The sequence below is a fragment of the Sciurus vulgaris genome (assembly GCF_902686455.1).
Source record: "Sciurus vulgaris genome assembly, chromosome: 12".
Lineage (NCBI taxonomy): Eukaryota > Metazoa > Chordata > Mammalia > Rodentia > Sciuridae > Sciurus > Sciurus vulgaris.
The window spans coordinates 111,989,391-112,017,376 of record NC_136473.1 but is presented as its reverse complement, the minus strand read 5'-3'; the positions used below and the strand labels follow the sequence as shown (position 1 = coordinate 112,017,376).

Below are 27,986 nucleotides of genomic sequence, written 5' to 3'. Positions count from 1 at the left end.
CAGTTTCTAATGATACTACATGCGGGGCACTGTTCCATCCAGAGAGGAAGAACAGCCACTTCGAGCTGGGTCTCACTAACTGTGGTCTAGTGCCGTGCCTGATTCATAGCAGGTAACTAGCGAATATTTAAATGGGCAGAAAAATGGATGGATGAACAAAGGGGAAGAGAGGAGAGTGGGGAGAGCGGGGTGAGCCATGGGGCTCTGGGAATGTGGCCACAGTGAGGAGGTCTCTAGCAAGGGGGGGTTATGTGCGCATTTGAAGTTGATGAAGCTCATGCAATTTTTATATCACCAAGGCTGACGACTGGCCTTCCCCAGGGGCTGGAGTGTGGGGGGGGTTGGGGGGGGAAGCACAACTGTCGTCTCTGTTAGAAGGAGGCCATCTGGCCACGAGCAGTGGCCTCTCTCCAGTTGCAGTGTGCTGCTCTCCCATGCCTAAGACTCTCGGCTGCCGTGGGACTGAACTAAGACTTTTATTCTTCTAGATCTGTTGATTTAGACTATTTTGGGGAAGGGCTTTGAATTGACAGCCCCAGGCTGAGGGTACGAGAGGGAGCCCAGGGGAAGTGCCTCTCCAGCCCTCTCCATGCACCGTGAACTTCTTCCCATTTCACTGCTAAAGGTGGGCGTCTGGAGAATCAGCCAGGAGGGGAAGGGTTAAGAAAGCCTGCTCTGGGGACTGGCCCCAGCCTGCATTCCTTCCTCCCGGAGATCTGCCATTCCGTGGGGCCACAGGCTAAATTTAGAGGGTGGCTAAGGTTTCTTGCTAACAGCTGTCCTGCCCCTGGAGAAGTCAGAGAAGCCACACAAGAGAGGAGAGAGCTTGGCCCCTCTCTCACTGGACGCTGTTTCTGGCCATTTCGTCTGGATCCTGGGCCCTCGTGTGGACATCCAGGCCTGCTGGAGGTAAGTGCTTCTCCCTGGTTCTGCCCTGGTGAGCCCGACTTCAAGCAAAGGGGCAGCAGCTCTGCCCACGTGTCTGGGGCCAGCCGCCATGTTGGGACCAGCTTCTGGGGCCCTTGTGTGTCTCAGAGGCTGTGGGAGGCGCCTCGGCCAAGACCAGACTCCAGCGGCCTCATAGGTCTCCCGGACAGAGGCCGCCGCACCTCTCCCCGTGCAGGCAACAGGTGTGTGCGTGAGCTCGCATGTGTGTGCGCATGCGTGCCGAGGCTGGTGCCACGTGCACACGCAGAACACCGTGCACTCAGCAGAAAATCTAGTGTGGCACTGGGCTGTTCTTCGGCCTGTGTGACTAAGGTCAAGGTGAAGGTTGGTTCCCCTCCCTGCCCCGGCTGGCCCACCCTCAGCTCCGGGTCTGAAGGTGGTGGTGAACACGGCCCTGTGCTTCCTGGAGTCCTGGTGGAGTCCCCAGGCAGCTCCACCACTGGTGTAAGGCAGTGCCCTTCCCATTCCCAGGCCCCCAAGGTGACATTGCTGGCACTCCCCCCACTGCCCAAAGCCTTGGGACCTGATTCCCTAACCACCCTTTTCCTGGCCTGACAGGGGCTGACGGCTGACATGGCGTCCGGCGGGGACCCAGAGGAGGAGCAGGTGGTCCCAGATGAGGAGGATGGAGCCAGCGTGCGGGCGGTGCAGGCCCACTACCTCCGCAGTCCCTCCCCCAGCCAGTAAGTGCGCCTGCTCCACAGCCATGGCGGCCAGGGAGGGCCAGGGGCCAGTGCGAGGAAGCGGGGGTGTGGGAGCACAGGGCCTCCACCCAGGCTGGTGCAGTCAGGCAACAGCCAGGGCTCCATGCGTCTTCCCTGGAGAAGGACGCAGGTGTACAGGCCAGCTGACCGCAGCATGGCATGTAGGGCCAGGTGGCAGTGTCTCTAGGGCACAGGGCGTAGTGGGCAGGGAAAGGGACACCATGGTCTTTGAAGGGAGTGGAGGCTTCCTGAAGAGGCTCTGCTGGCCCAGACGGTGCAGGTGGTAGGGACTGGTCCGGTCTGCCTTGTGTGCTTGATTCGGTGGGGCTGGGGCTGGCTGTGAGGCTGACAGAGGGAGCAGGAGGCCAGAGGCCACCCTAAAATAGCTCTGCATCCGCCATCAGCCTTTCCAACTGGGAGATAAGTGTGCCGGGGCCAAGTGGCAGGGCGCCAGGCTGATAAGCACGCCCCTTCCTGGCAAGCCCTCCTCGCTTTAGACAAGTGATTTAAAGCTTTCTTTCCCACTAAAAGCATCAAGGATACGTGAGGATGTAGAATGACAAATTTGCATAAAATTTAAGAAAAACCATGAGAGTAAAGAAATGCCATGCTTCGCGTCTGCTAAGACAGTGGTGTGTGCGCCGGTCCATCCTCTTCCGCCACAACTGATGGCAGACCTGACTCCTGGTCACGGCGCTGACACCGTTCAAACTGAAGCTCCCTCAGGGTCCCGAGCCCGCCTCTCCTTGTCTCTGGAAAGGAAGGGAAGCCGGCTAGAGGACCTGGAGGGACGCCTGCTTCCGAGGTCTGATTCTGCTCGACTTCAGGTCCCTGGTTCTCCTGGGGTCTTGCTGGCCCCGTGTCCAGTGGCTTCCCTGCTGAGCAGGGGGAGCAGGGCAGGTGCTCGCGCTGACGGGCCGAGGCTCTTTGCCCAAGTGGAGCTTGCAGGCTTCTCCGGCGGATGCAGATGCTCCCACTGAGAGAAACCATCAGGATGGGGAGGTTTCAAGCACCCCCTCCCATCTCATGGGCCCATAGAGTGGAGCAGCTGTGTGGCCGGGCGAGATGCTCTGTGGGTTCCGTGGTCAACGCTAGCCTTCCTAGCCAAAGGACATTTCCTTCTCACACGAGTAAGTTCAAACTCAGGTGCCTGAGAGTCAGGAACTGAGACTCCTTCTGCCTTGTGGGTCTGCTGTTTTGAAGCCTGTCTTCTAAGGTCACTGTGCACACCCACATCACAAGACGAGAGAGCACGGAGACTGTCCCCGGTGGGTTGTATGGGCCAGGTCTGAAAATGATCAGCCATGTCGCTTCCCGGTGTATATTCCATCAGCCAGGCCCCCCTCCCTTTTTGTAAGTGGGGGGATGGGAAGTGAGTCCCACGGGCCCAGGAACAGAGGGAAGGAGTTGGCTGATCCACAGAGGTCTCCACTCGGCCGCAGCACCCCTCCCCTCTGGAAAGCTGTCTATATTGCTCCCCTGCTCAGGACAACAACCCCTGAAGGGTGACATCCCGGGGTCCTAGTAGGACTGCTGCATGTCTCCTCCAAAGGCTGCTTCTCCAGCAGGTGGCCATCTTCCTCAGGCCTGAGCGCAGCACCCTGTGGTCTGACCAGGTTAACTGCAAAGAAGCTCCCATCTTATCAGAGGTGGAACACAGCAGCCCCGTGACTGGTGGGCACGCCTGTCTGGTGGGACGTCTCCTAGTGCAGCCACCATGTGGCTTTCTGGGGACTCTCCTGCCATCATTCTCTCTGGCCACAGCTCCGTCTCCTGGTTGGTCATGCTGCAGGGTCAGAGCTGAAGCAGGGTGGGGGCACAGCTTCCTGGAGGCAGAACGGCCTTTGCAGACTCTGCCTGCTGGTGGAAGTCCAGGGCTCGCTGCTGCTTTCAGGCTTTTTCTGCCTCAAGCCTTTTAAAGCTCATGGTTTCTTTGAAAGCATGATCACTTCTGGAACAGAATAGGTTTCTGAGTCTGCAGGCCAGACTGTTAGCAGCACACCCAAAGGTGTTTCCTGAATACAGCTCTCAACCCTTTCTTCCTGGTCTCAGTTACAGCAGCTTTCTTGAAAGGTACCCGAAGCTGTAGATTTGAATGAAAATCCAGGGCGCACATCGCAATATCCCACGTGACTGCTGGAGAGCTTTGCAGCAGGTGTGTAACTAGCACTAGTAGGGAGACAGTGGCCGAAAGGAGGAAAGAAAGGAGGCCAAGAGCACAGAAAAATCATGACAGATAATAAGCAAAAGGGGGACGGTGGATTTGGACCCAAATACGTAAGAGGTGGCATCACACTTACGTGGACTAAATACCCGATCAGCAGACAAGGTGGCTGGGCTCATTCTTTTATAAAAGCCCACACGCTGCTTATAAGAGTCATGCCTTAAAGAAACACAAAGTTTCATGAGGAAAGGAAGCCTACGCTGCACTGCTTCATCTCTGGCTGTGACTCCACGTTTCAGTGGTAGAAAACAACCGGAGCTCACAGTCACCATTAGGCCCCAGACAAGGCCAGCAGGTCGGCTCGTCTCTGCCTGGGTTGTGAGGCCTCGACTGGGAAGATTTCAAGGATGAATTCGGTGACCCGACAGCTGGGGGCGGAACACAGAGGCCTCTTTAGACGTCTGGCAGTTTGTGCTGTGACTCACCTGGACTGTCGGCCAGAATACCTGGGATGGCCTTTCCACGCGGGCCGCTCTGGGCTTCCTCAGAGCACAGTTGCTGGTTCCAAGGGCCGCAGCCTAAAAGGCTGGTGCTAGCTTGCATGGTCTAGACGCGGGGGTCACACAGAGTCACTTCTGCTGGGCTCTTCCAGATAGGTCCGCACAGTTCCACGGGGAGGTAACACAGACGCCACCCTGCCACCTGTCGGAGGAGGTGCCAGGTGACATTGTAGAGAACAGTGCAATGGGTGTATCACGGCCATCGCCGAAAACCACAAGCTGCCTCGATTGTAATCACCTGTGAAGGCCAGCCAGCGAGGCTGCGTCGGCAGCAGACGGGGCAGATTTCAAGACAAGCATCACTGGACGCGGAGGGGACTTTTCACAGTGATGGAAGACACGATCATTTTAGATATCAGTGATCTAACAACATACCTCAAAATAGGTAAAGTGAAAGATTGGCAGAACTTAGGAAAAAATTAAAGTCTACACTTTTAGTTAAATGTAGTTTTTAAAAATCCTAAAGAATATGGAAGGGTGGCCAACACCTGTGAGTGCCTCCAGAGGCTGAGAGAGGAGGGTCACGCGCTCAAGCCCAGCGACCAGGGAGGACCTGTCTCACAGGGATAAATAGAGAAAGTCTGAACAAAACCGTAAATGACACTAACCTGACGCCCCGATAGAGTATCACCCAACAACGGATCAGGAGCATATGGAACATTTACCAAAGCAGATCATGTACTGGGCGATACGAAGATCAACAAATTTCTCTGATAATGGGAAAATTAAGGTGGAAATCAATAAAAACAGAAAAAAAATAACTTAAAAAATTAAGTGTAAACCACGATTCAGTGCCACTTTATGCTACCAGCATACCCAAAATTAAAGACGGTGTGAAATGAGAGTGTGAGTGATGTGAACCCCGAGTCCCTGCCCGGAGAGTGGCCGACCATCCTGTGGGAACTCTTTCATGTTCCTGTGGCAGCTGAGCACAGGGCTCAACTCAGGCCCTGCAGGTTCACTTGGGTGGGCACTGAGCAGAAGTCTTGCTGTGTGCCCCAGAAGGGAAGCAACCCGCCCTCGCCAAGGATGTGGGGGTCTAACAACATGGCGGCTGCCCACAGACATAGGCCAGAGGAAGATGAACGCAGTGGTGTAGGGTTTTAAATAACTCCCTGGGGAATATGCATGCTACGAGCTGCCTGTCACTGGTGTGACCAGCTCCTGGGAGCATTGGCTGGGAAGGCCAATGGTGAATGCACACCAGGGGAGTCACTGAGGGGAGGTGGGAGGCCGGGAGCAGTGTGCTGATTGCACAGCCTCACACAAGGTCACCCTACCCTGGACAGGAGCACTTGTATGTGGGGATGTTCCGATGGCACTGGATCAGCCCTTCTAGCTATGGCTTCCCTTCCTAGTCAGGAGCAGGCCCAGCCCCAAAGACTCATGCAGTGCATGGAAGGGGCTGAGCTGCATTGAGGCATGTCCTGCGTCCAGGAGGACTTGATGACCCTTCTGTGCGTCTGCCCCCACAGTGTTGTTATAAGGGCCTAGGTATCAATATTATGGCTGCACAGACTTTTTTTTCCCCCCTACCTCTGAGTCACATCCTCAGCCCTTTTTGTTTCTCATTTTGAGACAGTGTCTCATTAAGTTGCTGAGGCTGCTTGAACACGGGATCCTCCTGCCTCGGCCTCCTGAGTGGCTGGGATCACAGGTGTGGGCACTGTGCAGGCTTCTGAGCCTGTCAATCAGCACCACTCCCTTACACAGAGGCCAACCCAAACTGACCCCTCAGGGCTGGATCCACAGTGTTTAAAATGAGAAGACAACCCTCAGACTGGAGAAAATATTTGTAAATACCTGATAAAGAACTTGTATTCCAGAGTTTTTTTTTTTTTAATCAGATATCAAAACCAAATAAGAAAACAACAATTTAAAAATGGATAAAACATTTGAACACATTCTTCACTGAAGAGGATATGTGGATAGCACACAGCCACCTGTAAAAGATGCTCAAAATCCTTAGTCATTAGAGAAATGCAGATCAAAGCCACAATTGCCATTATATATCAATTAGAATATCTAAAGTTAAGTTAAAAATTAAAAAGACTGAGAAGTGGAGTAGCTGAAATAATGCCACATTGCTGTTGGGAAGATAAGATGGTGCCACTGTCTTACAAACGGTCAGCTACAAAGTCAAACTGCGCCTGCCTGCAAATACGCTGCACCTAGTGCGCCTGCCTGCAAATACGCTGCACCTAGTGCACCTGCCTGCAAATACGCTGCACCTAGGAGGCCTTGCTCACAGGACTTGTGCATTCACAGCAGCTGTGTCTGTAGCTGCCAAGACCTAGGATGCCCGTCAGCCAGGAAATGGGTGGGCACATGGTGGCATCTGTCTACAGGAAAGAGAACAGAGCTGCAAGAGGCCACAGCGCGGCTTCAGCGGCAGCGGTGCATCCTAGAGCGATCGTGCCGAGTGAACAAGCAGGAAGGCCGTGTGCATCATTCTGCTCACATACAACACTAGGATGGGCAAGCTCACCCCTCCAGTGACAGCAGATCGCAGTCACCTGGGGAGAAACCAGCAGGCAGGGGAAGGTGCCCAGGGGCATGAGATAGCACCATGGGTCTACGGATCAGTCGCAGCTTAGATTTGGTGACATTCCACGGGTGGTTATGTGTGTCAAAACTCAACAGCCAGAACGTTTAAAATTAGTGCAGTTTATTTATCAATTATACCACAAAGCTGTTTTTCTCAAAAGTCATGAAAACAATTGGTGAAACCCTCTTGGATCAGGCAGCAGAGTGTGGGAGGAACTTCATGGTGTAACTGAGACCAAGACTGAGGTCAGATCTGCTCTTGGGCTCACTGGCCACCAGAGCACTGTGGCTGATTGAACCACATCCTCAGAATACCAGCTCTACCCAGGGACAGAGATTAAACCATGCAGAGGTACAAAGGCAGCTTAGGTATTTGACAGAGGGTGCTTCTCTCCCTTGTCCTTCCCACAAAGGCTGTCTGATGACCAGTCACTCTCAGGGACTCGCAATGTAGAGGCATTTTTATTCAAACAGTCCCACATGCGATCGCTAATCTGTTGTGTTTCTAATTCTGCCAAAGCAAATACTGTATTCTCAGCAACACATCCACGTATTGTCCTGGTCCCACCCGAAGAGTCCTCCCTGCGGTTGGAAGTGCCTGAAATCCCATCCTCTTGCTCTATCTCTTTAGCAAGAGGTTTGAATCTGTGGAAACTTAAGTTACACACCAACGCAAGCGCCTCTTCTCCAGACATCACCACAAAGTAGGTGGCTTAAAAACATCCTCAGTTATTCTCTCATGGTCTGGGAGGCCAAAAGCTCACGTGCCCTCTGAAGGCCCCAGGGGCTAGCCTCCTCGTCTCTGCCCAGCTGGCGTTGGCCATGGGCGGTATTCCGGTCTCTTTCCCCACCTCCTTCTCCGTCTTCTCCCCTTTTCTTATAAGGACACTTGACTTTGGAACCTATCCAAATCTAGGATGAGCTCATCGCAGGATTTTCACTTAATCACATCAGCAACGACCCTTTAAAGTAAAATTGCATTGCAGGCCCAGAAAGATGTGCCACTTTGGAGGCCCCTGCAGCCGAGCTCCAGCCGCCCGCAGACCTACTGTGAGCCTCCCGTAGAGGAGGACAGAGCCTTGCGAAACTTCACCAAGTGTTCCAGGAGCTGAGTAAACCAGTCGGGGATGGAGCCTGCTTGCTGTCCTGGCCCCAGCTGTAAATCTCATCCTAGGGTGAATGGAAATCTGGGCAGTGTGTGGTCAGTGGCCAGGACTGTCAGACTTGGTGACTGCCTGCTCTGGGCACTGGCCTCAAGAACCCCAGGCCCTGAGAGTCGAACCCTGCAGCTGGGAGTTTTCCACCTCCCTGCTGGGCAATTTCCCCAGGTAGATCAGGAGATAACCTTAAATGCAGACCCTGTGCCCCATGGGGCAGCTTGGCGGGGCTGTCCCTCGCCCATCACCTGCAGCAGATCTGCCCAGCCCCCAGACAGACGGTCTGAGCATGGTGTGCCCCTGGCCTGCCTCCTCCTCCGTGGTGATTACCAGGCTCCTTTTCCTTTCTAAATCAAGGGGCAAAGGTCTCTTTCTCCTCTTATTTCTGATCTGAACGATTCTTTTTCTGTGTCTCTTTGGACCTCTGGAGAGCCTTTGGATTCCCTTCCTGAATTTTCCAGGCCTTTGCTGTCTGGGGCACTCCCTGGAGATCTGGCCAGGCTCCTCCTGGGGCAGCATTGTTCCTGACTGTGTGGCTGTCCTTCCCCGGCGTCCAGCTGCTGTGGTGGGATTGGGGGACAGGAAGTGAAATTTCAGGGTGTCCACACTGCTTCCTTGGGCAATGGCTCCTCCTATCTCCGCTCTTAACATTGTTTCCTGTGAAGATTTTTCCACCTCATCCTGTTCACTGAACTTGCTGGAAACTATTTGTTAAAAATTAGTTTTCTTTAGTTCACTAACTCCTTTCCTTCCTGAGCTTTGCCCATGTGTGGTCACTTTCTCCTAAGTACCTGGACACTTGGAAATTAGAAGAAGCTCAGAAATTTGGTTCTTTTCCACAAAAGCCAAATCAGAAAAGATGTCCCCTCTCAGGCCTCTGTCTCCATTCAGGTCCAGGACTGCTTGACAGGAAGTGATCAGCAGTAGGGTATCTGGTAAAGGACCCCAGTTCCATGCCATTCTGTTTCTGCACAGCCTGGCTAGTGGTTTAAAGTAGGGGCTTTCAAACTTTGCTGACTGTTCTGCAGTAGGACAAACCATTTATATCTAACTTGGAGTGAGTGGATGTACATGAATGCACACGTTTTTAAAATTTTTTTTAGTTGTTAATGGACCTTTATTTTTTTTTAAATGTTTTTTTCTTAGTTGTAGAGGGACACAATACCTTTGTTTTATTTATTTATTTTTATGTGGTGCTGAGGTTCGAACCCAGCACCTCACGCATGCCAGGCGAGTGCTCCACCACTGAGCCTCGACCCAGCTGCTGCGCACATTTTTGAGTCCCACAGAACGAAACTTATGCCTGCCGTGAACGGTGCCCCATCTCCTTTCTCTCTCTTCTTCCTCCCTTCCTCCCACCCTTCTTCCTTTCCCAAGCAGAGGCACAACCCCTTGAATGGGTTCTATTATGCCGAGGGGGCCCAGCCTGGGGCTCCAAGCAGCACAGGTGTGAAGAGGGCCGCACCCCCTGCCTGGCCTGGGGAGCCCGGCGTGCTCCCCCTCACGGCTGCTGTGGCAGTGCACCCTCCGGTGTTTTAGCTGGGGCTCCCCTATCCTGTGAGGAGGCGTATATTGATCCTACACCGCTCTGCCTCCTGCGGCTTGAACAGGGGCTTGAACAGTGGCCCTGCTGCCTTTGCAGCAGCCCAAGTGTCCGTCTCATGCGTGGCTGGGGCATAGAAGTGGTCATAAATCGAAACCTCTAGGACTGCCATCTCACTGAGCTTGCAGATGCCAACAGGCACGGCAGCTCGGGGCTCTCCTCCTTCCTCCCTTCTTTTTCTGCAATCCTGCTTCTCTGCGGAAAACAGGGTTCTTGGGGGTCCCGCTGGCCTGGCCCTCTTTATTAGACTTAATACGCTGTGTCTGTGGCTGAACAATTCATGACTGTTAGGTTTACATCTCCCCTCGTGGCAGTTGGCTCCTGAAAATATTTGAAATCCACGCCCCGCAGTCCACACTAGATAACGTGGGGCAGCCCAGGACACAGACCAGTGGCTGGGGGGAGATCTGCTTGTCATCCGCATTCTCAACGACAAAGCCACCAACTTCCACACGTGCACCAGGGGGGTCTGTGCTTTCTGAGATTCACGAAGTTCAGTCTCTCCACCCGTGAGATGGGAAATGTTTCTCAGTCATTCCTGTGTGCACATTTTAATTTCAAATTCTCTCCTATCAAACCCACAGCCTCAGGGATTAGGTATATTTTGCAAAAAATCTCAGTCCCAAGTATTTTCACTTAAAACCAAATCTTCACAATTTGAAGTTGTCGGTGTGTTTCGGGAGGTGGACTAGGTGATGCCAAACCGGGAGCCTCCCCGCGGGGCCGTCACGCACACCTGACGGTGAGGGCGCCTCCCGTGCCCCTGGACCACTGCTTGGCTCCCGAGAAAGCCTTTTCCGAGTGCAGGGTCCTGGAGGCCCACAGAGGCACGAAAGAGGCTGCCACCGCAGGAGCCACTGGCCAAGCCCCCGCCCCAGTCCCAGAGCAGCGCTGAGGTTCTCAGCGTGGATTTCTGTTGTTTTATTTTGCCTCGAACTTCGATTTACACGATCTGACCCTTAGTAAGTGCAAGGATTCGTATTTTATTAATAGAAATGTAAGCAATGTAAACATAAAATTTAAAAATCCCTCAGTAAATATTGTTGACGTGGAAATACGGCTCACAATATCACAAACCGCAAGCTGCTGCCCAGGCCATGGGCGTGGCTGCTCGAAAGCCCTGGAGCAGGCTGGGTACCCGGGCCACAGGGCCAGGCTCTGCTCACCACGTTGGCATTGTCTTGTGGTGACTTCCCTCCACAGCAGACCAGCTGGCCAGCGCTGATGCTGGGGCTCTGTCATTCTTGGGTAGGAGAACGCCTCAGCACCTGGAATAGCGCGCTCCCCTGATTTACTGGGACTTAATGAATCATCCCAAAACTTAGCGACTAAAGATCGTCTACCTATTTTCTCCCTTTTGTGGACAGTGCTTACCTGGGCAGCTTATCTCTGATTCATGTGGCATCAGGTGGCTGGAAAGCCTGGCGGCTCCCCCTGAGAGGCTTCTCGAAGGGCTGACTGTGGCGGGGAGGCCAGTCCAGCTTTGCCCCAGATGGGTTGGGAGTGGACTTCAGGGACAGTGCCAAGAGCCAGGCGGGGAACCTGAGCTCAGGGAACCCAAGGTGGCCGCCATGAGGTCTGGGCACGCTACCTCCCAAAACAGGATGAAAACCCAAGAATAAACAGCTACCCTTGGGCTAGAATATTTGGGGGAGAACATTGGCATGCAGTGTGGACAGAATAGGGAAACTGTGGAACATGGAGACTCCAGATGGTCTAGGAGAAAGGGGACAAGGTGCCCTGTGGAAACCACATGTGTCCCAGCCAGGACCAGATTGAACCAAAGCAAGACCTTCAACGACAGGGAAAAAGTAAGCAGGGGGCCGCAGCCACCCACACGGGCACCTGCAGGGGATCCTGCAGCCCTCGTGGCCCTGAGCCCACGCGGGAGCAGTCACAGAGTGCACGCCACTGCAGTGTGCCAGGAGGGGACCCACTCACGCCACACCTCCCTGCCACAGCTGCTGCTGCTGTGGTCCAGTTGCCATCCGGGCTGCGGCCATGGCTTCACCTACCCCTGGCGTGTAGGGCCCGACAGGCATGTGCTGCCACATCACACAGGCACGTCAAGGGATCCCACCTCCATGCAGCCAGCAGAGACTCACAGGTATGTGCCACCACCAGGTCCCTGCCCCCTGAAGTAGCGGCAGTGGCTCCACCTCCACACGGCCTCCAGAGGCTGACCGGTGCCCCCTGCACCACACGGGCTGCATGCGAGCTGCACCACACCTGGCAGAGGTGGCGGGAGCCCCACCCTGCACAGCCTGCCAACCTGGGCCGCAGCACACCTGTCCAGGCTTACTCCAGTGGTCTCGGGCCCACATGGCCCCCAAAGGTTGACCGTCACACCACTGCTGCCATGCATCTGCCTGAACCCACAGGGTGGACACAAAGAGGGCACTGCTGTATTGCCACCCTTGTGTGGCCTGCAGAAATGGGTAGGCTCTCCAACCCTGCTGCCACATGCACCACGTCCAGAGCCATCCGTCACAGCGGAGGAAGCCACACGGAGACCAACGAAGCCTGCCAACTGACCCCCAAGACACCAAGACACCCCCAAGAGTCTTTTACTATGAAATCCACCCTAAAAATTGATAGAGACAACAGATCTACCAGATTTGCAAACATGAGCACAGGGTCACAGGAAGTGCAGAAAACAAGATCACAGGGCAGCTCTGTCGGAGCACTAACCCTAACAGTAGACCCAGGGGAAGAGGAATCGGTGAGGTGCTTGAATACGAATCCGAAAGAATCATTCTGAGGAACTCAGTGAGATACTAGAGGGCACAGACAGACAATTCAACAACTGGGAAACAATCCTCAACATGCATGAGAGATCACAGAAAAGAAGCTAACAGTTCACCTCACCGAAGACCTCAGGGAGCCAAGTAAGAGACACAGCGAGGTCCTTGGCAGCAGATTAGATGGAGCAAAAGGAATTTCTAAACTCAGAATCAAAACAATAAGAGGGGGGAGACATTGAGTCTTACAGGACACTTTTAAACAAACATGAGAATTATGCTGTTTGAAAGAGAAGGGGAAAGGCATAGGAAACTTATTCAGTGAGATAAAAGCTGAAGAATTCCCAAACTGTGGGAAAGATATGGACATTCAGGGAACTCTGAAAACAGCCAAAGCAAAGCTGGTCACATCAGGGAACCACCATGACACTGACAGCAGTTTTCTCAGCAGAAAACTTATAGGCCAAGAGGAAATGGGATGCAATATTTGAAGTTCTGGGAAAAAAATCTGCCAAACAAGAGTACTACCTCCAGACCAGCCATTCTTTAGAAAAGAAGAGGAAATAAAGACTTTCTAAGACGAGCAAAAACTGAGGAAATGCATGGCCTCCAGACTGGCCTTATCAAAGATGTTGAAGGCAGTCTGGAAGATCCCTACCATCGTGAAGCATACCAAAGTGCAAAACCCACTGGAAAAGCAGACGAACAAAAGAGAAAAAGAACCAAACCTTATCAATACAGAAAACCACTGCACCACAAAGACATAGAGAGAAAGGAAGGAAGGAAATTCAAAACGACCAAAGGAAAACTAACAAGCAACGGGAATATATCTTTACATATCAATAATCACCTGTAATGCCAGTGGTTGAATTCTTCAATTAAAAATCAGACTGCTTGGATGGATTTAAAAAAAAAAAGACCTAATCACAGGCTGCTTCCCAGTTGTCCACTTCACCAGTGGACACCTGCACAGAGTGAAAGTGGAGGAATGGAAGGCACGCCACAGGAAGGGAGGCCAGGAGCGTGCCCACGATGCCCACACCAGACTCCAAGCCAACACCGGAGAGAGAAAGGAGCTGCATGGCACTTGCGAGATCAATTCAATGAGAGGAAATAAGAAATGTAAACGTACAAGCACTTAATGCCGAAGCACCCGATTTCATAAAGCAAGAGATCCAGAGGGAGAGATGTGCTGCAGTACAGGACTTCAGCACTCCCTCCCACCAGACAGATCATCCAGACCAAAATTCAACACAGAGACATCTAGCTGAACTGTACCATAGAGCAAATGGACCCCAGAGCGCATCACAGAGCCTTTCATCCGACAGCAGCAGAACACACTTCCCGTGAGCACACGGAACACAGTCTAGGATAGACCACCGTCTAGGATAGACCACCTCGGGTCACAAGGCTCATCAGACCCAACAAGCATGAAAGCACCTCGGTCATCTTCTCTGAGCACCTTGGACTAACCAGAAATCAACAAGAGGAACGTTAGAAATTGTTCAAATTCATGGAAACTAGACAACATGCCATTGAGCAAACACTAGATCACCAAAAACCTCAAAGAGAAAGTTAAAGAATTCTTGAAACAAATGAAAATGAAAACACAATATATCAAAACCTATGGGATATAAAAAGTACTAAGAGGGAAGTTTCTAGCAATAAAGAGCCTACATTAAAAAAAAACCAGAAACCTAATGATGCAGCTCACAGAACTAGAAAAGCAAGAACAAATCAAACTTAAAATTAATAGAAGGAAAGGAATAACAAAGATAAGAGTATAAATAAATGAAGTAGAGACAGAAAATACAAAAGATCAACAAAAGGAAGGGTTGGTTTGTCAAAAACATAAAATCAACCAACCCTTATTTAGACTAACCTAGAAAAGAAGAGACAGCATCTGGGATGAGAAAGGAGACCCTACAACAGGGAACAGGGACACAAGGGTCACCAGGGATCATTGTGAGCAAACACGTCCACAGAGTGGAAAGTCCAGAGGAAGGGGATCCATCTCTGGACTAATACAACCTACCACAATTGAACCTCAAGGGCAGAAAGCCCGAACAGACTCATAAGGAGGAATGATATTGAATCAGTCATAAAAAGTCTCCCCACAAAGACAAGCCTGGGATCTGCAGCTTCATTGCTTAGTTCTACCAAACTTTCAAAGAAGAACTAACGTGAGTTCTTCCCAAACTATTGCAAAAAACTGAAAGGGAGGGAGTCCTTCCAAACTCACTCTTCCCAGTCCAGCCTTACCCTGATACCAAAACCAGACCTGGACACAGCAACAACCAAGAAAACTAAAGACTACTGACGAACAGCCATGCAAATGTGCTCAAGAAAATACCAGCAAATTGAATCCAACAGTGCATGAAAGGATCATACACCCTGATCGAGAATGATGTATCCTAGGGATTCCAAGATGGATAGACATACACAAATCAATAAATAAAATGCATTACGGCAAAAGAATGAAGGACAGAGTGCAAATGATCTTCTCAATAGATACAGAAATGCATTTAATAAAATTCAATGGCTCTTTATGATGAAGAACTCTGAATTAGGCAGAGAAGGAATGAACCGCAACGGAACAAAGGCTGTGTGTGACAAACCCACAGCATCCTCAGATGGAGCAGACAAAGCTGTGAACATTTCCTCTCAGACCTGGAGGAAGACAAGGGTGCTCATTTCCATGACTTGGCTTCAGCAGGGTCCTGGAAGTCTTAGCCAGAGCAATTAGGCAAGAACAAGAAACAAAAGAATTCAAATAGGATGGAGGAAGTCAACTTACCCCTGTATGCAGGTGGCATGATTCTACACACAGAAAAACCTACAGACTCCGCCTGAACTATTAGAACTGCTAAATGCATTCAGTAAGGTTTCAGTACACAAAATTAACATGCAAAAATTGATAGCATTTCTATGTTCCAAAAATATGAACTTGCTGAAAAGAAATCAAGGGAGCAATCCCATACATACTAAAGAGGCTGTCCTTTCTCCTATGCATTTTACTGGCACCTTTGTTGGGATTCAGTTGGCAGCAGATTTATTCATGTGGATTTATTTCTATGTCCTCCATTTTGTTCTGTTGGTCTGTGTTGGATTTTACACAAGTATCACGCAGTATTGGCTACTTTGGATGATAAGGTCACATTGTACTGTCCCTCAGGCTGCATGGGCAGGTCTGGCCACATCCTGGGGAGAATCACAGGCTGCTGCTCTCTCCTGGCAAGGGCACTTTCTTTCTCCTCGGCCTTGCAGAGGCCAAGCACACTGACCTCCCGTGGGTGGACTCTAGTGTTGCAGGAGTTACTTCAAGACAACCGTTCTGCCCATTGGTTCACTTTAATTCCATTCTGGTTCATCTTAGCCCAAGTCGACTTTGTTCAGTTAGACTCAACTTGACTCGACCTCACTGAGCTCCATCAGCCCATCCACGCTCTCAACAAGTTTTTCTGAAGTACTCTTCTGTCTGGGCATCTATATCAGGCCTCGGGGATTGGGTGGCTTCCACCCATGGCCTCACTTCTCTGTTCTGACCTGAGTGGTATCAGGGCATTGTGGTGAAGAGACTTACAGCAAGACTTAGAGCAGGGCTGCCCATGTCTGCTACTGACACTGCCCAACCTGGGTGAGTCACTGTTTCTTCATCTGTAAAACAGGAATAACGTAATGCCTACTATGTGGGAAATTTGTCAGGATTAAATTTATAGACGGCACTCAGAAATGGTATCCATTAAATCTTCCCACTTCTCTGGTCCTAAGGAAAGATTAAGAAACACACACGTGCGTGTACACACACACACACACACACACACACACACACACACACACACACACACAAGCTGATTCAAAACACAGGAAGCAGAGCCCACTAGGAAGGCGTCCACGGGGACACACGTAGGGGCCTAACCCTTGTCTCTTCCCATGCTTCTTAAGGGTCCCTTTGGAGGCCGCCACTGAAGTTCTTTTGGAAAACAGCCTTGACCTTGCTCCAGGTCACTGGATGGCATCCCTGGGCTCAGTCTGGCACTTGGCATTCCCCTGAGCCCTGTGCTCATTGTTAGTCCATCCCCATAGGAGCAGGAAGAAGACCGGGAAGAGAGGGGATGGCCGAAAGCTGCCCAGCCCACCAATCCAGCAGAACCCAGAGGAGGCACTGTTAAGGTCACCCCGCACTGTTGGTAGCAGAGGAACGGACCCGCACTGTTGGTAGCGGAGGCAAGAGCCACTGGACCTCTAGGAAGGGGAGGCCACGTCAGGGCAGGTCCCCCAACCCCAGGATACAGCCTCCCCCACAACCCAGCCTGGCACGTCATCTAAGATCAGCTCACCCGGGCAGCTCGCTCTGACAGGCTCCCAGGGTCAGGTCCCTGCGGTGCTGCGTCCCTGCAGCTCCCGAGGCCCGGTAGGCCTTCCTCCGGCTCACGCCAGGTCTAGGCTGCGCTCGGACAAGGGCGCTTGCCCTCGGGCTGCGCAGGGTCACTCACCTGCACGTCCTCCTCTTTCAGGTTCTCAGTGGTCTCGGACGCAGAGACGGAGAGCATTTTCATGGAGCCCATTCACCTCTCCTCAGCTGTGGCGGCCAAACAGATCATCAGCGAAGGTGACGCTGACGTGGCGGGCCCTGGGTGGGTGGAGGGTCCCACCCTGGGAGGCCCTGGCCTGTGCTCCCAGCACCGCCGGTCCATTCAGGAGAGCTGTGTGAAGGGCAGAGCTGCCAAGCCGCCGTGGCTTCCCGACGGAAGGCAGCCCAAGCTGCCCCAGGCCCCCTGTTCAGCTGTTTCAGCTGACTTCAAGGGTCATGGGCAGGGTTAGGGTTAGGGTTAGGGTTAAGGAAAGAGCCAGGAGGAGGCCTGTGGGCTTCGTGTTCTTGTGAAGCCTCAGATAATTTGGAAAATTGCTCAGGCAGGGAGGTGTACTCTAACCGAGGTGAGGTGTGGGCCAGAGGCCCAGGGAAAGCAGGAGGGCCAGGTGAGGGACTGGGACATTTGTAAACTGGAAAGGGAGGAAATCAAAACAAGGCTGCTTACATAGCCCAGGAAGACAGTGCTGCGTCTTCTCCTGAGGCCTGAGACTGGGCGAGCTCTCTCCTCTGCTACTTTACCTTTGCATTTGTATGAGGCCCCAGGGAGCCAAGGGAGAAACCCCAGGCTGGGGGCATTGGGCCACTTGTCTGCTTTAAGCAACGCAGAGCTCTGGCGGGAGAGTCTTCTTCCCGCTTTTGAAACAGAGATCAGAGAACGTGTAGAGCCAGGGCCAGCTGGAGCTGCACAGGGTGGGCACCACACACTTCAGACAGAAGCAGAATCCTCCACGCGGGGCGCAGGCGGAGCCGGACTCCCTGGACTCCCAGGCCTGGAATAGCGGCCCACTTCAGACACCGGCCAAAGGAGGCTGCTCATCCTGTGCCGGCTGCTGGAGGCCACCCCCCAGGGAGGAAGTGGTGCAGGCCAGTGGTGTCCAACACGGGACCCGCCTCTCTTCTTTCTTCCTCTCTCCTCCAGTCATGTGGCTGCCCAGAGAGGAATAGGTTCCCCTATTCCTGCCTACCTTCTTAGAGAAGGACAGCATCTTGCTTGGTGGCTGCCCACCCATTTGCTAGATTGTGAGCTAATGTACTGTTAGGAGATAAGGTCAGCTCAGAAGGTGAGTCAGATCTGAGCTGGCTTGGAATTTGAGCTTTTCTGACCTGGTGTCAGAAATACACTGGGTCCTGGTTTGAGATTGCCACGGGAGCTCATGGCAAACTTGGGCCACCTGTCTGGGGTCTGGACAGCTGAGGACCTGTGCTCAGGCTACAGCACGGGGAGACGGATACTAACCGCAATAAGTTAAAAGGAACACTATCAGATAGCGCTGTGGTCGTGACTCCTGAAAGCTTTACTCTCCCAGGGTTATTTGCATTCCACGTGTAAGGGCATCCAACTAGCAGAGGAAACCGAGTTAGGGAAGAAATCGTTCATTCATTTGGTAAATAATTCCCAACACCCACCTCATGCTGGGCACCTTAGGAGACAATAGTGTGGATCAGACAGACCCTAGTTCTCAGGGATCTGGTCTACACTGTTAGCAGCCAGCTTTAGAGAAACCAAGGAGAGAATAAGGGACCCAGCTTGCTTCCTGTCACCCATGCCCACCTGCAGCTGACCCTGACCAAGTGTCCAGCCGCTAGAGAGAGCCACCGGGGCCTTACTAAGTCCATCCTGGCAGATCTCACTGGCATTCAGCTCACGCCCACAGTCCTGAGCAAGCTGGCCAAGAACAAGTTCTCCCAAGGAACAGGGAGCGCTGTGGTGTCCCCACTCCCTGATGCCAATGCCACCTGTCCCCTCTAGAGCTCAAGCCTCGGGGGCTCAGAGCAGGTGCAGAGTGTCCGGGCATGCTGGAGTCTGCAGAGCAGCTGCTGGTGGAGGACCTGTACAACCGGGTCAGGGAGAAGATGGATGACACCAGCCTCTACAACACGCCCTGCGTGCTGGACCTGCAGCGGGCCCTGGCCCAGGACCGCCAGGAGGCCCCCTGGAACGAGGTGGACGAGGTCTGGCCCAATGTCTTCATAGCTGAGAAGTAAGTGCGACCGATGGGGGACACGACCCTGTGACCTCCCCTCTGCTAGTGTCTGGGAGAGAGGACATTCCTTCAGCTCCCCCCAGGTCCCCGTGCTCGCCCACGGAGGCTGCCTGACCACGTGCCCTGCCCCAGCCATGGAAGACTCCCCACCACCCACACGCAGATCCCAGACTCCCCGTTCTAGCTTTGTACCTCCGGTGCCTCCTCGGGGCCTCCATTCCTGACAGACACCACCTCCACCATCTCTTGACATCCAGGACCTCCATCTGACAGAACAGCAGGAGTCCTGGACAGTGCTGGTCTGCACACGTGTGTGCCAACACTTGAGAAAGTGTGAGCCACAGTGAGAGGGAAACTGGGTTACAAGAGAGTGCCGGGTGCTCTTGAGTAAGGTAGAGGGGTGTGTGTGCGCACACGCATGTGCGACATAAACGACAGGCTAGAAAGAAAAGTGATAGCGTGTTAACAATGTGTCTCTCTGGGAAGTGGTTTTACAAGGGGCTTTAGTTTTCTTATCTAGGTTCCTTATGTGTTTTACAAGTTTCCTAGACATTGATTGTCTTTATAATCAGAAAAATGTTATTTTTAAAAAGATTAGTGGTTTCCAAAACAAAAACAAAAACAACTCATTGACATTCTATCCCTCCAGGGTCTTGCCGGTGCATAATTGGTACCAGCAGGTTAATTTGTGAAACTAGTTTTTGCTGATCCGCTGCCTACTTAACGGATGTGCTCCCAACGTAATTGCCGAATATCCACAAGCATAGAGGGCCCTGGGCCCTGGAGGGCGGTGGGGGAGAGCTTTGAACAGGAGGTCCGAAACTCCTTCCCGCAGTGCCTGGTGCCTGGAGCCTGATGCCCAGGGCGCATGCGATCCTCCCTGCTCTAAACAGACCCGCACATCCAGAAGTGCTTGCCTGTGGCCACCAGGCATCTCCAGCTGCCCCAGTTGAAGGCCCTGCTCCCCCACAGGCAGGCCTGTGCTCAGGGGTCTTCAATCAAACCCCTCAAATTCAGCTGCAGCACAAAGAGCTCGAAGACACGGGGTCCTGTTCTGTCTTTTTCCTCTTTCACAGTCTTGGGTGGTTGTTCATTTTTATAACCTTCAACTGAGAGTTAAAATCGCCGTCCTTAAGGTTACTGTAAGGAGAAATAAGATAATGCACGTGAAGGGATCTGGGAACACAGCGTGTGTTATCACGCACAACACACCTCACGCTTTGTCTGCCGATTTTGTGCTTTGGTGAACGTGCGTCCCAAGGCGCGGGATTTGTAACCAGAGAACCCTGGACCACCCTAAAGGCTCCTCGCACCCCACCTGCTCTCCTCATCCCACCCTTCCCCGTCCGGCTCCATCTCTTCTCTCTCTTGTGCTGCAGCCAGGTCATGACCTTTAAATAGGGGTGCTCATAGTGAGCCCCAGACCTCCAGGGGACAGGTGGGGGCACTCACCCGCTGCTCCCCAGCCCAGAGGCAGGCTGCCATCTTGGTGGTAGCACAGCTCTCCAGTTCGCCTCCAGCAAACATGCCTGCGCTCCCCGCAGGAGCGTGGCTGTGAACAAGGGGAGGCTGAAGAGGCTGGGCATCACCCACATCCTGAACGCGGCGCACGGCACCGGCGTCTACACTGGCCCTGAATTCTACACTGGGCTGGAGATCCAGTACCTGGGCGTGGAGGTGGACGACTTCCCCGAGGTGGACATCTCCCAGCACTTCCGGAAGGCTGCGGAGTTCCTCGATGAGGCACTGCTGACCTACAGAGGTGAGGGGCTCAGCTGGCTCCAGCTGCTGGCACCCCAGGGGCAGCAGGTGGGGACTGCTAGGAGGCAGCCTGGCTGTCCAGGGGAGTCCGTCAACACGGACGCTTCTCCAGGAAGTGCAGGAGGGACAGGATGACCATTGTAATCCTCGAGGGCCTAACACGTGCAGGTGCTGTTCTAGGCGCTGCAGCAACAGAGGGGCAAGCTAACACCTTAGCAACGGGACAGGAAGCGACGCGGGAGGGTGGGAAATGTCCGGTGGTGGCGAGTGCAAGGCAGTGACTCTCTGGTGACATGCTCCTGGGCTGACCGCCTCCTTGGAGAGGCCATCTGAGAGGTCTTTCTGAGGGCCTTTAACCCAAGTGCTACTGCCCTGGTCCCTGCAGGAAGTGACATGGGAGAAGCCACAGAATCTATGTGTCTATGTGTCTCCAGGAGGACAGGCTAGGGACAGGGCAGTGCGCCACAGCATGCAACCAGAGCGCAGGGTTGTGGCCCAGACCCTGAGTCTGAGTCCAAGACTTGTTAGGCTTTTACCACCTGAACTGGGGCTATTTTCCTTATCATGGGGAACCCCAGTTTTCTTAAACATAGAACAAAGGTCAAAACATTTAATTCTAACGTTGCCATGAGGAAAAACAATCTTTAATACTAGGGTTTACTTAGCACAACACCCAGCACTCGGTAAGTGCCTAAAAAGTCATACCATTATTATAATCAACAACATGTTGATGTTTCTGTCACCACCAACAGCAAGGACAGGTCACGTCTAACTGGACGTGCACACAAACAATGTGTGTGCGTGTGTAAATACACACACATGCACGTGCATGTACACACACCCACCCGCACACACACACACACAATCCCCTGTTTTTAAAAACGCGGGCCTTTGACCCACTGGGATTGGATGCGTGTGTCCAGGGTCTGTGGAAGGGGCCTGTTCCTTCCCTTGGACCTGGACAACAAGGCTGACCTCCCTGTGGAGTGGGAGCCAAGAGCAGCAGACACAGGGCGGGCGGCAGGTCCTGCAGCATCCCAGGGTGAATGAGGCTGGAACTCTTCCCAGAGCCACAGGAGAGCGGTGGAGAGGGCAGGAGGGAGGGAAGCGGCGTGGGGGCAGGAGCTGCGCTCCAGCAGGAAGCTCCCTGCTGGTGTTCATGAGGGGCCAGTGGCATGCCCCAGCCTGCTACTAGGGGGCCTCTCCTCTCCCTCCAGCCGCGGGCAGGATAGGGACGGCCCCACTCTGGCTGCTGCCTTTGGGGGCCATCTCCGTGGTGAACGCCCCACCCTAGAGCCTCTGCTCTGCAGCGTCCTCTGCTCGCACCAGTTGCTAACAAGGAGGAGGGCAGAGGGCACCCTGACCCCTCAGGGCAGTCCTGTTATTTACTTCAACAGTCCTGGGAGCTGAGGCCCAGGCGCCTGGTGACTTGGCCAGAGTGTAGCAATCGAGATTCCCTCGGTTGCTAGTCGGCAGAAAACCACCTCGAGCTCCTTCACAGCAGCAGAGGCAGCCAATGCAAGGCCACAGCAAGGAACCCAGAGCCAACAGGGGAGTGGCACGCAGGTGGCCAGGAGCAAGGACGGACCAGCACTCTTGGCTCCCATCCTTTCTCGCTTCCCCGGGTAGCAAACAAAGGCCTGGCAGTAGCCGGTTTCTGTGGGTTTCTACTCGCAAGCCGTCCCTCAGGCTACTCAGGCTCCTCAGAGGACCAGATGACTGACAGGAGGACAAGGGGGCCCCGAGGTGGGGGGAGGAGTGAGACAGGGCATAGGTAGGCTGTGGCCTTTACCACTTGGATTCTGCCCTCCTGTGTCCCTCAGTGGTCACTGGATTTTGGAAGAGGACCCTTCAGCATTGCTGAGCCTCAGCGCCCCCATCTCGGTCTCTGACCCCATGAAAAAGACACCACCGTCACTGGCACAGATAGAATAAGACTCACCTTCCACCTCACTCAATCAGATAGGACTCCTAGCCGGTCGTTAAACATCCCCGAAGACTGGTGGCAAATAGACTGGTGACAGCCAGGGAGAAGGTCTCTGGGGCTCCAGTCTGCATTATAAGCAAGCATTAGAGGGCAGCTGTAGAGGCGAGTCCATTAGTTACAACAGAGGCAGAGCAGGAGGGCAGGCAGCAGATGACTGATGTGCTGCATGGCGGGTCAAGACCTGCAAGAGCTCCGCAGGCTGCAGGATCGGGTTACAGCCACAGCCCTGGCAGGGATGGGCAAGGTGCTCGGGAAGGGAGGTGGACTTAGTCACCTTGTTTAAGTGTCACTGATTCCAGCTGATACAAAAGAAGACTCGAGCTCCTTGTGGGGCGTATCCACCCGCACTGCAAGCTTGGGATGGGGGCTGTGGTTTAGACATGGTCCGAGTGTCCCCCAGCACTTCATGTCCTGGAATTGAGTCCCCTTGTGAGGAATTAAGAGGGTGGAGACTTAATCAGACTGTGATGTCTAGGACCTCTGGGGGGTGATTAGGGATAAATGCAGCCATTAGGGTGGGGCCCTCACAATTGAGCCCTGGGAACTTTAGGAAGGGGAAGAGATGAAGACAGACATGAATGCATGCTCCCGGTCACTTGCCCTGTGATGCTCTGCACTGCCTTGGGCCTCTACCAGCAGGAAGCCCATCACCAGATGAAGCCCCTAGGTGTAGCACTTCCAGAACCATAAGCCCAAATAAAGTATTTTTCTTTATAAAGAAGCCTGCCTCTGGTATTTCATAATAGTAGTGAACAGCTGGCTAATACAGAATGCATGAACGGAGGCCATGCGACTAGAGTAAGGTGGTGAGGGTCACACCTACTCTATGCCATTCGGTCCAAACCTGACATGCCTCACACCATCCTAGACCCAAACTCCTCAGAGGGAAACTGATCCATTCAGCTCTCTACCAAGAGAAGAGTGGCTAGAATAGCACAGAAATATGAGAAAAAAGTTTGAATAAGACACAGAATAGCTAGAAAAAAATCTTTAGGGAAGAATATGATAGCCGTCTTCTTAAGGATTTTGCACATAAGGTTTGGAGCATATAGATGTAGTCATTATTGCATCCAGAATGTCAGAATAGGAGCGCTATTCTCCAGCACTCCTAATCTGACATTCTGGACGCCTGTTGCACTATTATGCTTTGCCTTAGCATATGAAATAATTTCCAAAACTCACGTGACCCAGCATGAAGGGAGGTGTGTGCCTGTGAGTCAGAGAGCTCCGGATGGCAGGAAGCATCCTGCAGAGGCTGGATGATGGCCAGGGCGATCCCAAGCTTGGACTGACAGGTGGCGCTCCTCAGCCCTGAGATCTACCCTGATTCAGGGACTCAGGGGTGGACCACACCGTACATCAGCCAAGCAGGCCCAGGGAGCCACCATCACCTCATGCCTCTCGTGTGTTCTGTTTGCAGGGAAAGTCCTGGTCAGCAGCGAAATGGGCATCAGCCGGTCAGCAGTGCTGGTGGTGGCCTACCTGATGATCTTCCACAACATGGCCATCCTGGAGGCCTTGATGACTGTGCGCAAGAAGCGGGCCATCTATCCCAATGATGGCTTCCTGAAGCAGCTGCGGGAGCTCAACGAGCAGCTGATGGAGGAGAGGGAGGAGGACGGTGGCCCGGAGCGAGCTGGCGAGGACTCGGGGAGCACACTCGGGGCGCGCGGGCCCGCGCTGACGGTGGAGGAAGAGGATGATGCCGCCAGCCACCTCAGCGGTTGCTCCCTGGGGAAGGCCAGCCAGGCCTCCAAGCCCCTCACCCTCATTGACGAAGAGGAGGAGGAGCAGCTGTACGAAGAGTGGAAGAGGGGCCAGGGCCTGGCAGCTGGCAGGGCGGCCGGGGCTGGACAGCGCCAGCGCTCGGCTTCCTGGCGCCAGAGCGGCCAGGAGCAGGAGCAGGAGCTCGGGGACCAGGGCGTGGAGAGGCTTGTCCAGGAGTGGCAGAGCCGGAACGAGCGGTACCACGCACAGGGCCACCAGCGGTGGGCTCTGGAGGAGCAGGAGGAGGAGGAGGAGAGCAACTGCGGGCGACGGCGCAGGCGCACCCTGAGCCAGAGCAGCTTCTCGGAGAGCGAGAGCGCTCTCAGCCGCGAAGCGCGCGTCCTGCGGCAGGTGGAGCTCAGCTGCCCAAGCCCAGGGGCCCGGCGCCGCTCGGACTCTGTGTCCACTGAGAGCACCTGGGACGTGTGGAACGAGAGGCTGCTGGAGATCGAGAGGGAGGCCGCCCAGAGGTTCCGCTCCAGGAGCCGGAGGGAGGAGGCGGACACGGGCTCGGAGCCCGGGAGCAGGGTGCCTGAGGACGACCAGGAGAGCGTGGCCTCCGAGGCCAGCTCCTTCTACAACTTCTGCAGCAGGAACAAGGACAAGCTCACTGCCCTGGAGAGGTGGAAGATCAAGAGAATCCAGTTCGGGTTTCACAAGAAAGACCTGGAGGCAGGAGATGGCGGCAGTGAGCAGGGCGCGGAGGCTGCTGCGGCCGAGAGGAACCCCTCCGACGTCAATCTGACGGCCTACCAGGCCTGGAAGCTGAAACACCAGAAGAAGGTGGGCAGCGAAAACAAGGAGGAGGTGGTGGAGATGAGCAAGGGAGAGGACGTGGTCTTGGCCAAGAAGAGACAGCGGAGGCTGGAGTTGCTGGAGAGAAGCCGGCAGACGCTGGAGGAGAGCCAGTCCCTGGGGAGCTGGGAGGCGGATGGCTCGGTGGCCTGCGGGAGCATCCCCCTGTCTGCTCTCTGCTCCGCAGCCTCCTCCGTCAGTGCTAATGGGGACACGGCGTCCGTATTCAGCACCCAGAGCCACCAGTCCCGCCCATCCCAGGCTGCAAGCAGCGTAGGGGGATACTCGGCCGCCAACCCCAGCACACCCCTGCCTAGCCTGCCAGTGGGGCCTGGGGACACCATTTCCATCGCCAGCATCCAGAACTGGATTGCCAACGTGGTCAGTGAGACCCTGGCTCAGAAGCAAAGTGAACTGCTGCTGCTGTCTCGCTCACCATCCATTGCAAGCATGAAGGCAGCGCCTGCGGCCAGCTGCCTGGGGGACGACCAAGTCTCCATGCTCAGTGGACAGAGCGGCTCCTTCCCGGGTGACCGCCTGCTGTCTCAGAGCCAGGCAAGACCTAGCTGCGACACACAGTCCGTGCTGTCCTCCGGCAGCTCACTGAGCTCAAGGGCTGAAGGCATGGGGAGCAGAGCGAGGGGGGCCAGCAAGCCCATCTACAGCCTCTTTGCTGACAGCGTGGACCTGAAGGCGCTTGGCCGGAAGGAGAGGGAGATGCAGGTGGAGCTGAGGGAGAAGATGTCCGGGTATAAAATGGAGAAGCTGGCCTCGGACAACAAACGCAGCTCCCTTTTCAAGAAGAAGAAGGTCAAGGAAGGTGAGGATGATGGCGTGGGTGACAAGGATGGGGACACAGACAGTGCCATAGGGAGCTTCCGAAACTCTTCCCGCAGTGACTCCCAGAAGCCTGACACGGACACCGCCTCCTCCTTGGTGGTCTCTAATTGTCCAGGGAGTGGCAGCAGAGCTGGCAAGGACGCGGACAGCAGCATCAGTAAGTGGCTCAGTGGCCTCAGGGCAGAGGAAGACTCTCCTCCCCAGAGTGACTGGTCGGGAAGCTCCAGGGGGAGGTACACCAGATCTTCCCTGCACCGGGAAACTGAGTCCAAATCCTCCAGTTACAAGTTCTCCAAGTCCCGGTCAGAGGAGCAGGACACCTCCTCCTACCACGGCGCGGACGGCAGCTCTGTAAGGAGCACGTCTCGCTTCTCCTCGTCCTCCGCCAGGGAGGGCAGGGAGACACACGAGTTCTCCAGGTCCACCTTCAGTGAGACCTCCAGCTCCCGAGAGGAGAGCCCAGAGCCCTACTTCTTCCGCCGGACCCCGGAGCCCTCTGAGGGGGAGGAGTCCCCAGAGCCACGGCGCTCAAACTGGGCGAGGCCCAGGGACTGGGAGGATGTGGAAGAGTCCGCCAAGTTGGACTTCTCTGAGTTTGGAGCCAAGAGGAAATTCACCCAGAGCTTCACGAGGTCTGAAGAAGAGGGCGAGAAAGAGAGGACAGAAAACAGAGAGGAGGGGAGGTTCGCATCTGGGCGGCGGACCCAGTATCGGAGAAGCACAGACAGGGAGGAAGAGGAGGAGATGGACGATGAAGCCATCATTGCTGCTTGGCGACGCCGGCAAGAGGAAACTAGGACTAAGCTGCAGAGGAGGAGGGAGGACTGAGCTGCTCGGCTCAGGCTCAGGGCTCACACTGCCATCACCCACCACGGGGTGAGGATGCAGAGAGGACCTGCCCACAGCAGAGCCGAAAGTGCCCAAGTGGAAGGATACGGAGGTGCGTTGGTGGGAGGAGAGGAGCCAGGGAGGCGAGCTCCATGCTGGACTAGCTCAGGCCATTTCTGGTGGTCCAAGGCCCTCTATGCTTTGGTGCCTCACTTACGACGTATTTGATAGTTTTCATCCTGGTCTGGAGAGGTGGGCTTGACAAGGAACGTACGTCCAGGAAGGTAATGAGCACAGGACTTGGTTCTGTTCCTCTGTCCTGAAGCAAGTCTGACCTCTTTTGGCAATGCTCAGCCTGGTTGTTCCTTTTTAATGTCTTGATCTCCATTAAATTGGTATGTTGTCAATCTTTCTTCTTCATTCTATTCGCTTTAGCTCTTTAGATGTTAGGGGAAACTCCCTTCAGAAATCACAAGTGGGTTTTTAATGGACCAGCCCCACCTTGTTCCACAAGAGCTATGACTCCGGACAATGCCACCATCATCTTGTTACTAAATAATAATGGAAGATTCAGTCCAGGATGCAGTGCAGCTGAGAGACGTCCCAGGACCCTCCCGGGAGCAACAGAAGGAAGCAGGGAAAGAGTGAGTTTTGTTGTGTGAGTGGCAAGGTCTCAGGTAGAGAAGGTCCCTGTGGAATGTCAGGAACACAGAAATGGAGTCAGAGGGTGACAGGAAAAGCCCAACACAACCAGACGAGGGGAGTGTTCACAAAACCTCATGGCCACCTTGCTCAGGTTTCTTGAAGGATCACTGGATAATGACCGTGTGCTTGGTCCTTCCACACCTGTGGATGGGCTAAGTTGGTGAGGAGTCTTTACCCTCTTCCCCAAGGCACTTCTGCCCCTAAAACAGGTTGGCTTGCTGAAGCGAGCAGACTCTGAAAGCCTTGGAGCCACCCTGGTGGGCTGAGTTCTGCAGTTCTGTCCAGCTGCAGTGCCTTGCA

General features: G+C 54.0%; 1 protein-coding gene across 2 annotated transcripts; it reads left to right on the top strand.

The window, feature by feature from the left end:
- The first annotated feature begins 13 nt into the window (after nt 1–13).
- STYXL2 (serine/threonine/tyrosine interacting like 2) lies at nt 14–26,984 on the top strand. Of its 2 annotated transcripts, XM_079106978.1 has the most exons (7): nt 14–112; nt 777–909; nt 1,507–1,631; nt 16,942–17,036; nt 18,769–19,000; nt 20,548–20,765; nt 24,172–26,984. In XM_079106978.1, the coding sequence occupies exons 3-7, from the start codon at nt 1,522–1,524 to the stop codon at nt 26,979–26,981; spliced, it is 3,465 nt and encodes a 1,154-aa protein (XP_078963104.1). In that variant the 5' UTR covers nt 14–112; nt 777–909; nt 1,507–1,521; the 3' UTR covers nt 26,982–26,984. The 2 variants fall into 2 exon arrangements, with proteins under 2 accessions (XP_078963104.1, XP_078963103.1); XM_079106977.1 differs by lacking the exon at nt 777–909 and having other exon boundaries at nt 22–112.
- Nucleotides 26,985–27,986: the final 1,002 nt, after the last annotated feature.